Below are 16282 nucleotides of genomic sequence, written 5' to 3' on the forward strand. Positions count from 1 at the left end.
TGTGGGATGCTGGGGAGGGAGTGGGGCTAGTGGGCTCCCTGAGTGCTGGCCCTGAGAGGAGCACACCCCAAGTATGGAGACAGGACTGCTGGCAGGCAGACAAACCAGCAGGAAGGTCCCCATTGCTGCCCAGTACCTGGAAACCTGTGGGGTGGGGGAGGTTCTGGCCCATGTATCACCCTCAGAGAGCACAGACCTCTCTGGGGGCAGTGATGCCCCAGAGTGAGGACCACTGGGGTAGGTGGCTTGGGCCAACACAGTGATGCTGGGGGACAGGACTGGCTGGGGCCAGGCAAGGAGAGACAGGGACTCCCTTGCTGCCAGCACAGCCAGCACTTGCAGGAGTCTCCTGTCCACCTGCACACTCTCTGTGGGCCCTGGCAGGCAATGCCACACTGTCCCTGGGGAGGTTGCCATCAGCTGGGAGCACCGGGTGTGGAAAACAAGGGTGCCCAGTGGATGGCCCTCAGTGCACGTTCTGCCACAGGTGCGGGTCTTCACCTTCTCCGTGGGGCAGCACAACTACGATGTGACCCCGCTGCAGTGGATGGCCTGTGCCAACAAAGGTGAGCGGGGCTGGCACCCAGTGGCACGGGGGATTGCGGGGTGCTGGGCTCACCCCTCGCGTGCGCCACTACCAGCAAAGCACTGCCTGCAGCCCTGGAGGGATGGGCAGCAGGGCAGCCAGAGTGCTGGACAGCTGGGTCTCCAGCTGCCTTTCTCTTTCTTTTCCAAGGTTACTACTTTGAAATCCCCTCCATCGGCGCCATCCGCATCAACACGCAGGTACGGCCGGAGCCAGGCAGGCAGAGCCGCCCCGGCTGCGCTGCCTGGGGGCGAGTTCAGGCAGCCCCAGCCCCACTGGGGACAGCCCACAGCCTGGCCGCGAGTGTGGCAGCGAGCTGGGGAGCCGAGCTGAGCCCTCAGCCAGGCCCTGCGCTATTGAAATAAGTAATTCATCTTCTGCAGCTCCCCATGGACCTGCTGCCTTTTGAGTGACTAATTATGAAACATCAGGCGTTAATCAGCACAGAGCAGAACTGAGCGCGGGCAGGGAGCGAGTGTGGGCAGGGCCAAGCTCGGCAGAGCCGGTCCTGTCTGCCCCACACCTCCTCTCACTGCTCCTTCTCTGCCCCTTTTCTTTATCGGATGTGCACGAGGTGCCATGAGGGCAGGTGATGAAGGTCCCCAAGCAGGGCAGCCCCTCAGGGCAGGGCTGGCATTGTGGCACGGGCACCTCCCTGCCCAGAGATCTTGCCTTGGCAAAGGGGAGAACAGGAAAAGGGAAACCTGCCCCAGGAGAAGATCCCAAAAGGCTGGCAGTGGCAGCCAGGGAGACAGTAGTGACATGGTCCAGGCATGATGGAGCAACCCCAGCCCCGGGAATGGCTGGGAGCTGGGGGGCTCTGGCTGGTGCTGCCTGGGCAGCCCCTGCCCTGCCTGTGCATGGCCAGTGCTGAGCAGCACCTTGTTTGCATCTTAATGGGCTTTTTGGGGTCCCAGCTGGAGTCAGTACCCCCAGGCTTGGTACCTGCCAAGCCCCCTCCCCTAGCTCAGCCTGCAGCTGGGGGCCTCATGCCATTAATATTCCCGGGGTGTACATAGGGACAAGGGTGTCACCGGGCTGGAGCAAGGACACATCTGGCTCCCACATCATCCTTTCCCCTGTCCCATGTCCCTGCAGGAGTACCTGGATGTGCTGGGCAGACCCATGGTTCTGGCTGGGAACCGAGCCAAGCAGGTTCAGTGGACCAATGTCTACCAGGATGCCCTGGTAAGGACCCTCCAGCCCTGGGGTGCAGGGAGGGACCCCCAACCCCAGCGTCCTGCACAGCCCCAGGTGCAGGTGGGGACCCTCACCCCTGGGTTCCGCACAGCCCCGAGGGGCATGTGGGTGGGGACACCAGTCCCAGGGTGCAGTTGGGGACACTGACCCTGGGGTCCCACACAACTCCAGGGTGCAGGTGGATGGGAACACCAGCCCCAGGGTCCTGCACAGCACGTGCCCCATCTCCCCTGTTGGGGGAGTAAACCCCCTCTGCTACCCACCCCCAGCCCTGGGTCCTGAGGACAGTGAGGGGCCATGGGACATCCTCCTGTGCTTGTGCAGGGGCTGGGCCTGGTGGTGACAGGAACGCTGCCAGTGTTCAACCTGACGGAGGACAGCAGTGACAGGAAGGTAGGAGACTCTGCTGCCCCTGCCCTGGCTGCACTGGGAGCCCTGGTGCAGGGCCACTGTGGGGTAGGGAAGGTGCCCTGGTGATGGGTGCATGGCTGCAGGGGGGACACTGGCATCCCTGGGGTGACACCAGGGGTGACTGCCATCCCCAGGACCCAAAATGGCCTTGGCTAGCTCTCACAGTTCAATGGGGACAGCTGACAGCTGCAAGTTCCTGGGGGGTGCAGTGTTCTCTGGGGGGCTGCTGGGGGGCTGGTACATCCCACCCTGTGCCCCTGCAGTATCCAAATCTGACCCACACGTCCCCAGAGGGAGAAGTCCATCCTGCTGTTTCCCTCTCCCCATGCTGGTGGTGGCAGGGTGACAGCCCTGTTCCCACTCACTTTCCTCCCTGCATTTCCTTCCAGAACCAGCTCATCCTGGGCGTGATGGGGATTGATGTGGCTCTCAATGACATCAAGAGGCTGACGCCGCGTTACAACGTGCGTGGGGGCCCCTTCTCCTCTGTGCCTGCCCTGCACTGCCTGATCCTGGTGTGGAATCCCTCTCATGGGAGCCCCAGGCTGTGCCCCAGCACTCCAGAGCACTTCAGCTGTATTGGCACCTAGCAGGAGCCATGGGTGCAGGCAGGGACTGGGACAGGCAGGAGAGCAGGGATCAAAGCTGCATTATGCTCTGGGACCCAGAGCAGAGCCAAAACCCTTGTAGGGTCAGCAGGGAATAAACCTTACAGGCCTGGGGAAAGGAGCAGTGGGAGAAATCCAGAGCCAAACTCTCACCCCAGGTGTGAGAGATTGCATTGTCCTGAGAATAGAAACAGCTGGATAGAACATGCTGAGCCCTGGGGGAGACGTGGGGTGAGCTCTGCCTGCAGAGCTGAGGGTGCTCACACCAGTTCAGAGTGTCATGCTACAGAGCCACCTGGTCAGCCTCACCCCTCTTCCTGTCCTCCTGCAGCTGGGGGCCAATGGCTACGTCTTCGCCATCGACCTGAACGGCTACGTCCTGCTGCACCCCAACCTGCAGCCCCAGGTGAGGAGGGGCCTGAAGGGATGGCAGTCAGGGGGATTAGCCAGGCCCTGAGGGACACACGGCTTCCCAGGGTCCTGAGGCGCTAACTGTGGGGTTTGTGATGAATTAGTCTGGACTCAGCAGTGGCTGCGGGAGCCCTGAGCCCTTCCCTGGCTCTCCCTTTCTTCCTGCAGATCATCAATTTCCGTGAGCCAGTGACACTGGACTTCCTGGATGCTGAGCTGGAGGATGAAAACAAGGAGGAGGTGAGCAGACTAGGGGCAGCTTTTGGGGCACAGGCTGGCCCCTTCATCTGCAGTTGCTAAGGGCACTCAGCCCCTCCAACCTGCCCTGGGGAGTGTCTCGTCCTCAGGGGCCTGGCATAGCTCCCACGGAGCCACAGGGGGGACAGGAGCTGGGTCACTCTCCCCTGGGTGCCAGCATGATGAACCTCCCTGGGCTGCTAACCCTGCACCCCACAGGTCCCCAGTGCCACCCCACTGGGGTAGGTGCCCCCAGGTGCATGGCTGGGCTCTGTGGCCCTCAGTTGTCTCCTCTGTGTCCCACAGATCCGGAGAAGCATGATTGATGGGAATGACGGGCAGAGGTTCATCAAGACCCTCATCAAGTCCCTGGACGAGGTAACACAGCAGGGGAAGGGGATCATGGCTGGAACTGTCGCTGTGCTGAGCACCCAGAACCAGCAGTGGGGATGAGGGGCTGTGTCTGGCACCGGGCTGGGAGCCAGGGCCCTGTGTCACCATGCCAGCAGAGTCCTGGCACCGCCCAGGCCTGACTGGCTCCCTCTGACCCACAGCAATACATCGATGAGGTGTTCCGGACCTACACGTGGGCTCCCATCAAAAGCACCAACTACAGGTGAGTGTCGCTGCCAGCGCACCCACACTGCCCTGTGCTGGCTGGACCCACACTAGCACAGGGCTGGGGCTTGTGCCTGCAGCTCCCAAAGTCCCCGAGGCCACCAGGGGGGATGTGTCCCATGGGTGGTGGGGTTGCAAATGCACTGTCACATCATTGCACACAGGCATTGACACACAGGGCACTCCTCAAAGTGCTGCCTGCCAGTGTTTGGCTGCAGGGCTGACATGCAAGGGGCCAGACAAGTGCCACCCCTGCCACCACCTGTCTGCCCAGCCAGGGTTCACACAGGTCCCTGCCTGCTCTAGGGTGGGTGACAGTGACATGTGCCCACCCTGCAGCACAGGCAGTGTCTTTAGAGCCAGAGGAGAGCAAAGTTCTGCATTTATCACCCAGTTTGCACCAGTTTGGACCAGCAGATGTATAAGAAAGACCCTGACATCGTCATTTCTGTGCTGTACAACTCACATGCCTTCATCCTGGGAGGAGCTGTGTGGGCCCCTGTTGCCCAGTGTGCCCTCCTTATCCTCCTTCTCCTCGCCACTCAGCTCAGGAGGGGCTAGCAAGGGTCACAGCCACTACCCAGCACTGCCAGGTGTCCCCAGTGCAGCCCCAGTCCCATCCCCCATGGTGTCACCCCTCTGGAGCCAAGCAGCACCACTGAGGAGGGGACAATGACACAAGGTGACACATCTGTAGGATGAAAGCCCTGCACTCCCATGGCTCTGCTCTGTGGCAGAGATATTTCCTGGGTCTCCCTGGGATGCCATCAGCACGGGGTGCCACCAACACTGAACAGGAAAAAGCCACCACTCTCTTCCTGACACCTGTGGTTTGGGGTGCCACCACCTCTGATGTACTTTTTGGAGTGCCACCACCTCTGCTGTGCTGGCTGCAATGCCCAGACCGTGCTGCCAGCGCAGACAGGGTTATCTGAAGGGGTGGTTTAGGGAGGAAGCCCAGATCCCAGTGGCTCTGGTGCAGATGTGACACCCGATGAGAGTCACGAATGTGGTCCTTGCTCGCTTATTCCTGGCAGCACCTGGCAGCCACTGTCTCCAAAGGCCAGTGGCCATTGCAGCTGGCACCAAGGAGTCCAGTTACCCCTGGCAGTGTCTCCTGTGGGTTCAGCAGCCCCCGGGACCACCTCCTGCCATCTCCTTTCCCACCCCTGTCCCACACCCTGCATGCCAGATTTCTGGATGCCCCAAGATGACCCTGGGTGCTCTGGGGATGACTCTGGATGCCTCAGGATAGCGCTGGCTGCAGCTCCTGGAGAGAAGGACCCAGCAGGCTGTGCAGGCCAGTAGGGCTGCTGCCTGCTATCGCCTAGGTCAAGCTCTGCCACCAGGTGCCAGGCAGGGACTGGGAGCTGGCCAAGGATTCTGGGTGGGTGTAAAGCCTTACACCAGGTGTCTGCTCTTCCTTTCCACAGCCTGGGGCTGGTTCTGCCTCCCTACAGCACCTACTACATCCAGGCCAACCTCAGTGACCAGATTCTGCAAGTGAAGTGTAAGTAGCCCCTGGCCCTCCCTGCCACCCTCTCGCACTCCCCCTCACCCCACGCCAGCCCATGGCTGTCGGGGGGAGAAACACAAAGCAGACTTGTGAAAAGTTATAGGGATCACTGTGAGAGGCAAAATAAAGAGCAAAACTAAAGCTAAGAGAGGCATGAGTAGAGGTGAGCGCACAGAGGGAAAGCGAACTGCCTGCCTGGGCTGCCCCAGGGGCCAGGGTTTGGTCCTTAGGCTTTGCACCCCAAAATGCCAGCCCGGGGCTGCAGGCAGGCGCCTGTTCGCCTCCCGGGGACGAGGGATGGCGCTGTAGCAGCCAGTTAATTTGTGAGCCTGGGGAAGTTTGCATGGATCTCTTTAATTTCCTTTGGTTTATTACGATACTTTGGTTTCGGTTTAAGCCATTTATTCTTTTTATGAGTTCGGTTTCGGTTGGTTTCGATTTTTGTTTGGAATTAATCTGTGTATGTGTGTGTTAGCCTGGCCCCCCTTTCTCTCTCTTTCTCTTTCCCCTGACCCCCGAGCCTTTTCCCCACCTCAGGTCCACGCTGCTCCCAGGGACCCTCTCCCCTGTGGGAGAACCGGACCCTTCCCCTCTGCCCTCCGGTTCCCCCCATTTCTCCCCCTTGGCCACCCCAGGGGCCTGACCCCAGCCCCGCTCCAGATCCAGCCCCTGCCACCCCCTCCATCCATGGGCAGGAGCCCTGTGTCCCTGTGGGGACAAGGCCAAGCTGTCCCCATCCCTGGGAGGGGGGATCCCCCTGTCCTCCCCAGTTCTGCCCACCGTGCCATGCATGCCCCCTGACTCAGTGAGGACATTTTGATATCAAGACTGTTGCAACTGTTTGCTACTGATTCTCATTTTCCTTTGGAGTATTGAATATATATCTATATATTTCTCTAGTTATATCTTTGCATATTTTTTTTGTTCTTAGTTCACCGTGGCCTTTTCTTTTCCTTTTGTTACTGGGTTTTTTCTTCTGTTTTCTTTTCTTCATGTCGTTTTTTGCAAGAGGTTTCCTTTTGGTATGATTATAATACACAATATTTTTATTCAAACATCGATTGAATAAAATATTGTTTGTGCCCCCCTTCCCCCTTTCCACCCAACCCCTTTTTTTTTTGTTTGTTGTTTTTTGTTTGTTGTTTTTCTTGCTTTCTCTCTATGGTGGATTCACACAGTACCAAACATCAAAATGAAGGGCAAGTATTTTCAGTCTCAGACCACTCACCTTCACCACCCCGTCCCCTGCCCCGTGTCCAGTCCCCCCCAGCCCCCTGCTTGCCCATCTCCCTGCCCGTTTGCCACGCCGAACCTGCAAACCGCCACCAACTCGCCCTTCCTCCCTTCTCCTTCTCCTCTTCCTCCTCCTCTCCTCCAGTTCCCTCTTTATTTGAAAGCAACATGTCTTGTTCTGTTCATGAGAGCTTTGTCACAAAAATCCCCACTCCCTCCCTGCGCATCACTCCCAAACCTGGTTTGATACCGTTCAAGAGCCGATCTCGTATGAAACTGCCGTTTTCGATCCACGAGGTTTTTTGTAGCTAGTTGGATGCCCTGCTCTTCCTCCCCAAGGCTGCCCCTTCTTGCTCCTCTTCTCCCGCTCGTCTCCTCCAGCTCCTTCTCCCCCTCTCCTGGCTCCTTTGCTTCCTCCTCCCCAAGACAACTCAACCTGAAAGGGATAGGGCTGTGCAGGGAGCAGGGGGCTATGGGGTGGGTGCCCAAAGGTGGCAGGGATGGAGGGCAGGTGGGGGGCCCAATCCACCACTGCCATCAGCCTCTGGGACAGGCTTTTTGGGGAAAGCCTGCAAACAGGAACCCTCTGCAGAGACGGGGATGGGACAACCTGGGGCCGTGCCTCCCAGCTGCACAGGTGACAGCGAGCCTGGCCCCATGGGCACGCGGGATGGCTGAGCCCAGGGGTGCCACACTGCCTGCCCCCACAGCTGCTCGGTGGCCATCCCCCCTGCCCTGGGGACCAGCATGGCATGGTTCAGTGTACTGTACCACTGAAGGTACGGTGTCCTGGTGCCGTCTGTGCTCCTGGGAGCAGCCAAGTTTGAGCCCAAAGTCCCACCAAGGCAGGCTGAGGTGCTGGAGTCGGTCTCCCCCTGCAGTGGAGCAGGACATCACCCATGTGACACAGGGCAGGATTTGGCCCACGTTCCCTCAATGCCAGAGGGGCCCCCTGAGGCAGGACCCACAGCTCCCACACAGCCCCACAGGGGGCCAGGGGACACGCAGCACACACGGTCCCCATGGGACCCGCCACCACTCTCCATCCCATACAGCCCCCAGCACACGGCACCCACCAGCAGCCTGCCCGGCAGCACCCCCTCCCTGGCACAGGCTGGGGGGGCACTGCAGCAGAGGAGGGGCCATGAGGGACCGGGCCAGGCGGGCAGGACAGTGGGGAGGTGGAAGTGTCACCCTCAGCCCTGTTCTATCAGCCTTGAGTTGCCTCCTCCCAGCGCCCCTGTGATGGCAATGCTGATGGACCAAGTACGAGTGTTTTGTACTCCTCTCCTCCTCCTCCTCCTCCTCTTCTTCCTCTCATCGGCTTGTACCCAGCCCCTGCCTCCAGCCCTCAGAGAGCAACAGTCCAACCTCTGGCTGTGCCGTGCAATGCACCAGGAGCTGGCGGGAGGGCAAGGAGGTGGCGGTGCCCGTCGGGGGAGATGTTGTCCCCGGCGTGTCCCATGCACCCCCTAAGCCAGCTCGCCCCCGTGAGCTGAGCCCTGCATCCTCTGTCTCCTCTGCCGGGGGCATTCCCAGAGACACCCCAAACGTGCTGGGCTGCACCCCCCTGTTAAGGCGGAGTGCGCTGGCGGGCGAGTGAGGATCCCCGTCCCCATTGGGATACCACCGCCCCGGGGAGGGAGGGGGCACCGGTGCCCGGCAGCGGAGCCCATCAGCGCATTGCACGGCCCTGCAGCAGGGCGGGAGCCTCTGGTTGGACTGTCCTCGGCAAGGTTCCCCTCTGGCCATGTTGATGCCTGAAAACTCCCTTTATTTTTTCTCCCGACAACCGAGTGTTCTGGTGATCCTCCTCCGGCCAGGAGCGCAGCATGTGGTTCCCCGCCCTCGTCCACCACCCTTTCCCCGAGAGAGAGACGTCCCCCCGCCCTCCCGAACATGCATATATATATATACATGTGCGCACATATATATATGTGTGTGTGTCTGTGTGTCCCTGCGTGCCCGCCACCGGCCGCGCGTACGCACCCGCGCGCCTTCAGCCCGCGACCGAGCAAATTCGAGCCGAGATGGGCAAACCTCTCCTGATTTGGCTCTAACCTTCCTTCCCGTGCGGTGCCAGCAACAGCAGAACGGCCTTTTCCTTCCTCTCTTGTTACCAAGAGCAGCAAATGCCTTTTTCTCTTTTTTTTTTTTGGTTCCCTCCCCTCTCTCTCTCTCTGTCCGTCTCTCTCCCTCCTGGCCCCGGCGCCCCCGTCCCCGCTCCCCGCCGGATAACCTTCCCTTTCTGTTGCAGATTTTGAATACCTGCTGCCCAACAGCTTTGAGTCGGAGGGACATGTGTTCATTGCTCCCAGGTAGCTTTGCGTGTGCGCTTGCCGAGGTGTGCATCCGCCCCGGCCCCGCTGCCGACCCCGCCATCGCCCCCATCCTCGCCTCATCGTGCCTTGTCCCCGCTCCCCGTGCCCTGTGGCTGTGTGTGTCGTGTGCCCGCTCGGCCGCGGGGCTGCCGCCGGGACCCCGGCCCCGCCGCCCCCCCGGTTGCATCCAGCACAGTTATATATGCACCCGGTGCAGCCCGACCTCTGCGCGTGCATATATAGGTATAGTTTCTGAAAATCCCTGCCGAGCGAGGCGCCGGCGGCGGCATCATACAGTCGTGCTGGCTGCGGGGGAGGGGGGGGAAGGATAAGGAAGAGGAGACTTCGGCTCAAATTTGGGATGCCCAGAGGGTTTGGGGACATGAGGACAGCATAGTGGCCGCTGGACAGACAGATATGTCCCCTCCCCTGGGCCATGCCACCCAGACTTGTCACCTAGCAGGGATGAAGGGTCATCCCTCAGTGGGGTGTTTGAGGAGCCCCATGGCTCTGCCAGCACCCTGCCCTTTCTGCTACTACAGTGCAATCTCTGACCAGCCCTAATTAACATCATCAGCTAATCACCTATCTGCTGATAGGTCCTTATAGCAGCTAAACGTCCTGTTAGGGGGTGTTTTGCCAGTGCAGCTTTTGGGGACTGGAGTGGGTTGAGGTACAGCACGGCCACCTGCGGGTACCCCCCACCTTCCCAGCCCACAGCAGCAGTCACTCACACTAACTGGGTGGACCAGCCCAAAATGTACAGTCACTGCACAGCCCCGGCTTTTTGGGGAATTTAGTCCCCAGGCCCTCTGCTGGGCAGTGGGAGTGAAGTCCAGGACACATGGGAGCCAAAGCAGAGTGTGAATGAGAAACAGGAAAACTGTTAATGAAAATTGGCCTGTAAGCACACTAAGAGGATGGATAGGGAGGTGATGCCCGAGCCCAAGGCCCCAGGAGTGGGTCTGCGCCCACTGTCCTGCTCAGCCTACAGTGATGGGCTCAGTGTCCGGTGTGGGGCTCTGCAGATGGTGCAGCTGGAGAAAACAGTGGGCTGTGGAAAACAGGGTGAGGTGTCCCCAGAGCGGCTCCATGGGCACCTTGCTGCGGTGGGTGCTGCCCGGCGTGGGCAGGGGCAGGGAGGGGCAGTGTGCCGGGGCGTGTCTGGCACCCAGGGCGACTGTATGATCTGCAGCCGGCACTGCCGCGCCCATGGGCCACTGGAAATTTTCAGAAACCGTATATCCTCTGTTCCCCGTGGGTGTGTGAGTACCTGTATCTGTGCGTGTCGGTGGAGATATTTAGGTGGCTGTTCCCCCCGACCAGGGGTTGTGGGGCTGGGCCGAGCTGGCCAGGGTGCCCCACCTTTTTCAGCTGCCCTGAGGGCATGCTCACTGCCACCCTTTGCTCCAACATTTGTCCTCTTAATGAGGTTTATGGCAGAGTCAGGAGCTTGGCAGAGAGGTTGTGAGTGGGGGGAGCTCTGAGCACCCCAGCACTGTTCACAGCTACACTGCTGAGGGTGGGAGGCTCTTGGCACCCTGGGGTGGCACTAACCTGTGCCACCCAGTTAGAGCCTCGTGGTGACCAACAGGTTACAGCTGTCCCTGGCTTTGGTGGGGCTGGGTTTCTGTGCTCAGGGTGTTCCAGACTGAAGCAGGGACATGGTACCCACCATAGTGCCTGTCCCAGGAGGGTCTCAGGGCCAGTGATGCCCATGGGCGAGCACCCATCTCCACCAGCTGGGGCTCAGCCAGCACCCAACCATCTGTGCAAAGGGCACAGGTATGGCTTTGAGTGCCTGCCTGGTGCTGCCAGTGCAGCTGTGGAGAATCCCGAGGTAAATCCCTGCTCACACCCACAATGGAGCCCCTAATCCCTGGGGTGCCACAGGGGCAGGGCAGGGTGGGCACAGCGGTGCCCACCTGGCCCCACAGGTAAGTACAGTGTCAGAGGCACCCAGTCCCACCAGTAGCCCCACCAGTATGGGAGAGATGGACTCAGTGTTGTAGCATTCTGGGCAAACCAGGATCCATCAAACCTTGCCCTGGCAGAGGTGATGGCACCTCAGTGCCTGTGGCAGTGACAGACCCAGTGACTGGTGTGATGCTGCTCTGGTGGCACTGCAGGCAGCAGGGGCTGGGTACCGGGCAGTCTGCAGAGCTGCCCACAGTCAGTTCCCCTGGCGGGGTGACACTCCCAGGAGAGGTGGCACATCACCACTGTTGTGTCCCTGTCAAGCCTGGGTGCTGGCAGCACAGCCAGCACCCACCCTGCCATCCCTGGGGGAGAACTGACCTTACCTTTTCCATTCCCACGAACAACAAACCTTGTCCCCCAAACCCCAGAGAGTATTGCAAAGACCTCGACTTGTCGGATAACAACACTGAATTCCTGGAAAACTTTATTGCCCTCATGGAAAAGGTGACCCCAGACTCCAAGCAGTGTGAGTAGCTGGGATGGCTGGTGGGGGGGCTGCCAGGGAGTTGGGGGTGGACAGGGATGCAGGGGGAGATGGAGCAGGGGATGAACTATGCTGGGGTTGGGGTCCTGGGAGCTGCTGTAGAGTGGGTGCTGGGGTAGGGCAGGGGACGTGGGTGGCCCCCATGGGGCCAGCCCTCACCTTCTCCTCTCCACCTTCCTCTCAAGGCGACAACTTCCTCCTGCACAACCTGATCCTGGACACAGGCATCACGCAGCAGCTGGTGGAGAGGGTGTGGAAGGACCAGGACCTCAACACGTAGGTGGAGGGGAGATGGCCCAGGGTGGGCAGCACTGTCTTGGGACAGAGGAGGATTGGGATGGGCCGTGGAGACTGGAGCAGAGCAAAACCCCACTGATGGCCGGCGTACCTGGCCCCTCTCCTTGCAGGTACAGCCTCTTGGCTGTCTTCGCTGCCACTGATGGGGGCATCACCCGTGTCTTCCCTAACAAGTGAGTGTCCACCCTGCACAGTGACATATCTGCTCCTGCTGGGCCATCTCTGGTGGGACCAGAGATGACAGTGACAGTTACAGTCATGGCTGTGGCTGCTCCCTGCTAGGGCCGCAGATGACTGGGAGGAGGAACCGGAGCCCTTCAACGCCAGCTTCTATCGGAGGAGCCTGGACAACAAGGGCTACATCTTCAAGCCACCCTACCGGGATGGTGGGTGCCAGCTCAGGGCGACAGGCTGCTGCTGGCTCCATGTGTCCCCTGATGTCACCCCTGTCTTCCACAGCTGGCTACCGGGGACTAGACCTGGAGAACAACACCATCGGGATCCTGGTGAGCACCGCCGTGGAGCTCAGCATCGAGGGCAAGACTCTGAAGCCCGCAGGTAGGTAGGGAGCTGGGTGCCCTGGCGCCAGGCTGGGGGGTCCTTGCAACCCCCCCCCACGCCAGGGCTCACCCCATCTCCCCACTGCCCCAGTGGTGGGGGTGAAGCTGGACCTGGAGGCCTGGGCTGAGAAGTTCAAAGTGCTGGCAAGCAACAGGACGGACCGTGACCAGCTGGGCACCCGCCGAGTACGTCCTGGAGGCTGGCACAACCAGGGAACGGGGTGGGGACAGGACAGGGAGGGAGTTCTGCTTGCTGGAGGGCACTGCTGAGACATGGTACCTGTGGTTGCACTGGGCTTGTTCCTCAGGGTACCTGTCCCCAGCCTCTGGGGACACCACCCTGCACGTTCCCTTGCGGGGGGATGACCATCCTGCTAACCTGTCCCTCTGCCCTGCTTTTGGTTGGCAGTGTGACCCCTCAAGCAGCTGTGAGATGGACTGTGAGGCCAACAACAAGGTGGGTGGTGGGCAGGGGTGGGGGCAGCTGGTGGGGGAGTAGGGAATGGCTGGGAGGGGTCCCTGTCCCCTGCCTATGCAGCCTGTGCACCCACCCTCTCCCCTGCTGCTCCCCAAGCTCAGCCAGACCCAGCCCACCTCGTAGGGATGAAGACCTGGGGGTTACCCCATGGACTGTGGACCCCCTGAAAAGGCTGTTAAACACCCAGGGTGGGTGGTGTCTCCTGCTCCCTGCACCCAGCACATGTGCTCCAGGCACTGAGATGTTTCTGAGGCTTGGGGACACTGCGCTGGCCCCCCTGCCTGACAAACTGCCACCCCCCACCCTGCTGGTCCTGCCTTGCCCCAGGCATGGCCAGGGTTGGATGACACTGCCCTCCTTCCCCAGGACCTCATCTGTGTCCTCATCGATGATGGGGGCTTCCTGGTGCTCTCCAACCAGGAGGACCACTGGTACCAGGTGAGCAGTGCCCACAGTGCTCTTGGGCGTGGGATGCCAGTGGGGAGCTGAGACCCTTGAACTCATGTCATGGGTGGTGTGATGCAGCCCCACTCGAGTCCCCTCCAGGGGAGTTCCATGTTGAGGTGGCATTTGGCTGCAGATTGAGTGTCCCCATTTCAGGTGGGCAAGTTCTTCAGTGAAGTGGATGCCAACCTGATGTCCGCCCTCTACAACAACTCCTTCTACACGCGCAAGGAGTCCTACGACTTCCAGTCTGTCTGTGCCCCCGAGGCCCCCAGCAACACGGGTGCAGCACCCCGTGGCGTCTTCGTGGTGAGCGCGCATAGGGATGGTGCATTCCGGCTGGTCTGGGAGCTCAGGGACCCATGAGTGTGTCCCTCATGGGGACCTGCTGGCTCACTGCTCCTTCTTTGCCCACAGCCCACTGTGGCCGATCTCCTGAGTCTCGCCTGGTGGACCTCAGCCGCAGCCTGGTGAGTCCTGCCATGTCCCCTCCCTGGGGTCATTTCCACTGCAGAGTGACACTGGGGTGTCCTTGGGGCTGGGACACCTGACATGGCCACACTTTCCTTCCCCAGGTCCCTGTTCCAGCAGTTCTTGTACAGCCTCACCTACAGCAGCTGGTTCCAGACGGGTGAGTCCCTGGGGAGCTTAGGGCTGGGGGTGGGCAGAGGCTGGGGGGGTTGGTGGCCCTTGGCCCACAGCACTGTGCTGGCACAGAGGAGGTGGTGGGGGACGGCATGGAGGCCAGGGAGACGAGCTGCATCATGAAGCAGACCCAGTACTACTTCAGCACTGTCAACGCCACCTACAACGCCATCATCGACTGCGGCAATTGCTCCAGGTGGGTCTGTCCCTGCTGTCCTACCCCTGGGCAGGGCTGGGGACACCCCCGAGGTGCCTTTGCCAAGATCCCCATGCAGCAGCCTGTGTGGGGGCGATTGGAGATGCTGTGCAGCATTCGGGGGGACTGTGGTAGCCGGAGGGGGGACAGAGAGGAACAGTAGTGTCCCCATGGGCTGTGGGTGATGACTTCTCCAGAGCTCCTCTGTGTGGGACCAAGCTCTGGAAGCCCATCAGTGCCAAGTCCCTGGGCAGCCCCTCAGCATGGGAATGGGGAGGGAGGTGGAGCTGAGGATGGGGATGGAGACCAGGGCAGGGAATGGGGATAGGGATGAGGTTGGGGACAGGGATGGGGAGGAGGAGAAGGACTGTCATGAAATTGGGTCTGGGGAGGTGCTGCTGCTTCAGCCTCCCCAGAGCCACACACCAGCAGGGCTGGCACTGGGGCTGGGGGGGATTGGGGCACAGGGTAAGTGGGGTCCCACCACCTTCACACCCCCAGGCTCTTCCATGCGCAGAGACTGGCCAACACCAACCTGCTCTTCGTGGTGGCTGACAAGCCCCTCTGCAGCCAGTGTGAGTCTGTCAAGCTGCTGCAGGCAGAGGTAAGAGGTATCCTTTGATGTCTCAGCTGCATCCCACTGGGATGTGGTGGCAGCAGGGTGGGGGGACATGTGGTCTTTGGGATAGGCAGGGGGGAAAAGACCTCTGAAGTTTGGCAGGGGTGGAGGGAGCTCGCCTGTGGCCAAAGGCACTGGGGGTGCCCTACAAGCCCCCACTGCCCTGTCCCTGGTGGTTTCCTTGACCTGCAAAGCCCCCCCGAGGGACCCCAACCAGTGTGAGCTGGTGGACAGGCCCCGCTACCGGAAAGGCCCCCACATCTGCTTCGACTACAATGCAACAGTACGTGTGGTGTAGGGGGAAGTGGGGGGAGCAGAGCTGGGGGTGTCTCCTAGGAAGGGATGGGGGCAGTGGGTATCCTCTAGCAGGGGAGCAGAGCCATGGGTGGTCCCCTGTGGAGTGCTCCCCTGTGGGGTGGTCCCCAGGGGGAAGTTCGGGCAGTGGGTTCCCTCTGAGCAGGGGAGTGGAGCCATGGGGGGATCCCAGGGGAGCGGAGCTGAGCGGGTCACCCCTGAGGGGGGAATGGAAAGGTGAGTGCGCCCCCTGGCGGGAGCAGAGCCATGAGGGGATCGCGGGGGTGCAGTGCTGTGGGGGGACCCCTCTGACGGGAATAGGGAGGAGGGGTCAGGAGCCCTGGGGATTGCCTGGGGATATCAGAGCTATGACGGGTCCCTAGGAGAGCAATGCCATGGAGTCCTCTCCTGGCGCGAGAGCAGAGCCATGGGGTCCCAGGGAGAGCAGCACCAGGGGTCGTTCCCGGGGGCTGCGCCACAGGGCAGGACGCCACAGGGCTGCAGGGAGGTGGGTGGCCCTGGGCTGCCGAGGCACTGCTGGGGATGCCCCACGGCCCCTCTCTCTTCGCCCACTCAGGAAGATACCTCAGACTGCGGCCGAGGGGCTTCCTTCTCCCCCTCCCTGGGGGTCCTGCTCTCGCTGCAGCTGCTGCTCCTCTACTCCAGCACCAGCCGGCACCCACTGCCCCCTGCCGCCTGCCTTTAGCCCCCTGGCCGCCCCCGCCAGCTCTCTTTTCTTTCAACTTCCATCTCCATGCCCCTCCCCGGCCCGGTGGAGCGGGAGCGACGTCCCCTCCGCCGCCTCGGGGACCCCCACGGTACCGCCCCGCTCTCCCCACCGCCCGCAGCCAAAGAAGAGCCGGGGCGCGGGCAGGGGCTCCCCGGCAGAGCGGGGACCGGGACGATGCCCCGGGGTCACGCCCTCCCGGCCGCTCGGACTTGGAAAAGTGGCGTCGGTGTCCTCCGCCCGCGACCCCCCCCCATCCACCTCGCCTATTTTTTTAGCCTGAAGATTTTAAAGCAGATCTTTCTACATCGAGTTTCCAACATTTTCACCTGGAGACCGGCGGCGTTTATTGTCAGCAATGAGGACACATGGGAAAAAAACAAAAAACACAAAACAAAAAACAAAAAAAAAAAAAAA

General features: G+C 60.9%; 1 protein-coding gene across 2 annotated transcripts in view; it reads left to right on the forward strand.

The window, feature by feature from the left end:
- Window positions 1-16282, forward strand: part of CACNA2D2 (calcium voltage-gated channel auxiliary subunit alpha2delta 2) — a 188529-nt gene extending 172247 nt beyond the window's left edge. The window contains exons 12-38 of one of the 2 annotated variants that reach the window (XM_042018867.1): window positions 488-566; window positions 737-786; window positions 1685-1774; window positions 2111-2179; window positions 2587-2661; window positions 3137-3211; window positions 3385-3456; window positions 3760-3831; window positions 4008-4069; window positions 5505-5581; window positions 6766-6786; window positions 9078-9138; window positions 11490-11587; window positions 11791-11881; window positions 12013-12075; window positions 12185-12288; window positions 12362-12460; window positions 12554-12648; window positions 12872-12919; window positions 13307-13378; window positions 13541-13693; window positions 13802-13854; window positions 13960-14015; window positions 14102-14225; window positions 14727-14836; window positions 15039-15127; window positions 15716-16282. In XM_042018867.1, coding sequence (XP_041874801.1) covers window positions 488-566; window positions 737-786; window positions 1685-1774; window positions 2111-2179; window positions 2587-2661; window positions 3137-3211; window positions 3385-3456; window positions 3760-3831; window positions 4008-4069; window positions 5505-5581; window positions 6766-6786; window positions 9078-9138; window positions 11490-11587; window positions 11791-11881; window positions 12013-12075; window positions 12185-12288; window positions 12362-12460; window positions 12554-12648; window positions 12872-12919; window positions 13307-13378; window positions 13541-13693; window positions 13802-13854; window positions 13960-14015; window positions 14102-14225; window positions 14727-14836; window positions 15039-15127; window positions 15716-15844 — 2187 coding nt within the window. In that variant the 3' untranslated portion in view covers window positions 15845-16282. The remainder of the gene's footprint in view (window positions 1-487; window positions 567-736; window positions 787-1684; window positions 1775-2110; window positions 2180-2586; window positions 2662-3136; window positions 3212-3384; window positions 3457-3759; window positions 3832-4007; window positions 4070-5504; window positions 5582-6765; window positions 6787-9077; window positions 9139-11489; window positions 11588-11790; window positions 11882-12012; window positions 12076-12184; window positions 12289-12361; window positions 12461-12553; window positions 12649-12871; window positions 12920-13306; window positions 13379-13540; window positions 13694-13801; window positions 13855-13959; window positions 14016-14101; window positions 14226-14726; window positions 14837-15038; window positions 15128-15715) is intronic. The other variant, XM_042018876.1, reaches the window with a different exon arrangement.

The sequence above is a fragment of the Corvus kubaryi genome, unplaced genomic scaffold (genome assembly GCF_017639235.1).
Source record: "Corvus kubaryi isolate FWS band 111438036 unplaced genomic scaffold, C.kubaryi_AGA036_p1.0 124, whole genome shotgun sequence".
In the NCBI taxonomy this organism is placed as follows: domain Eukaryota; kingdom Metazoa; phylum Chordata; class Aves; order Passeriformes; family Corvidae; genus Corvus; species Corvus kubaryi.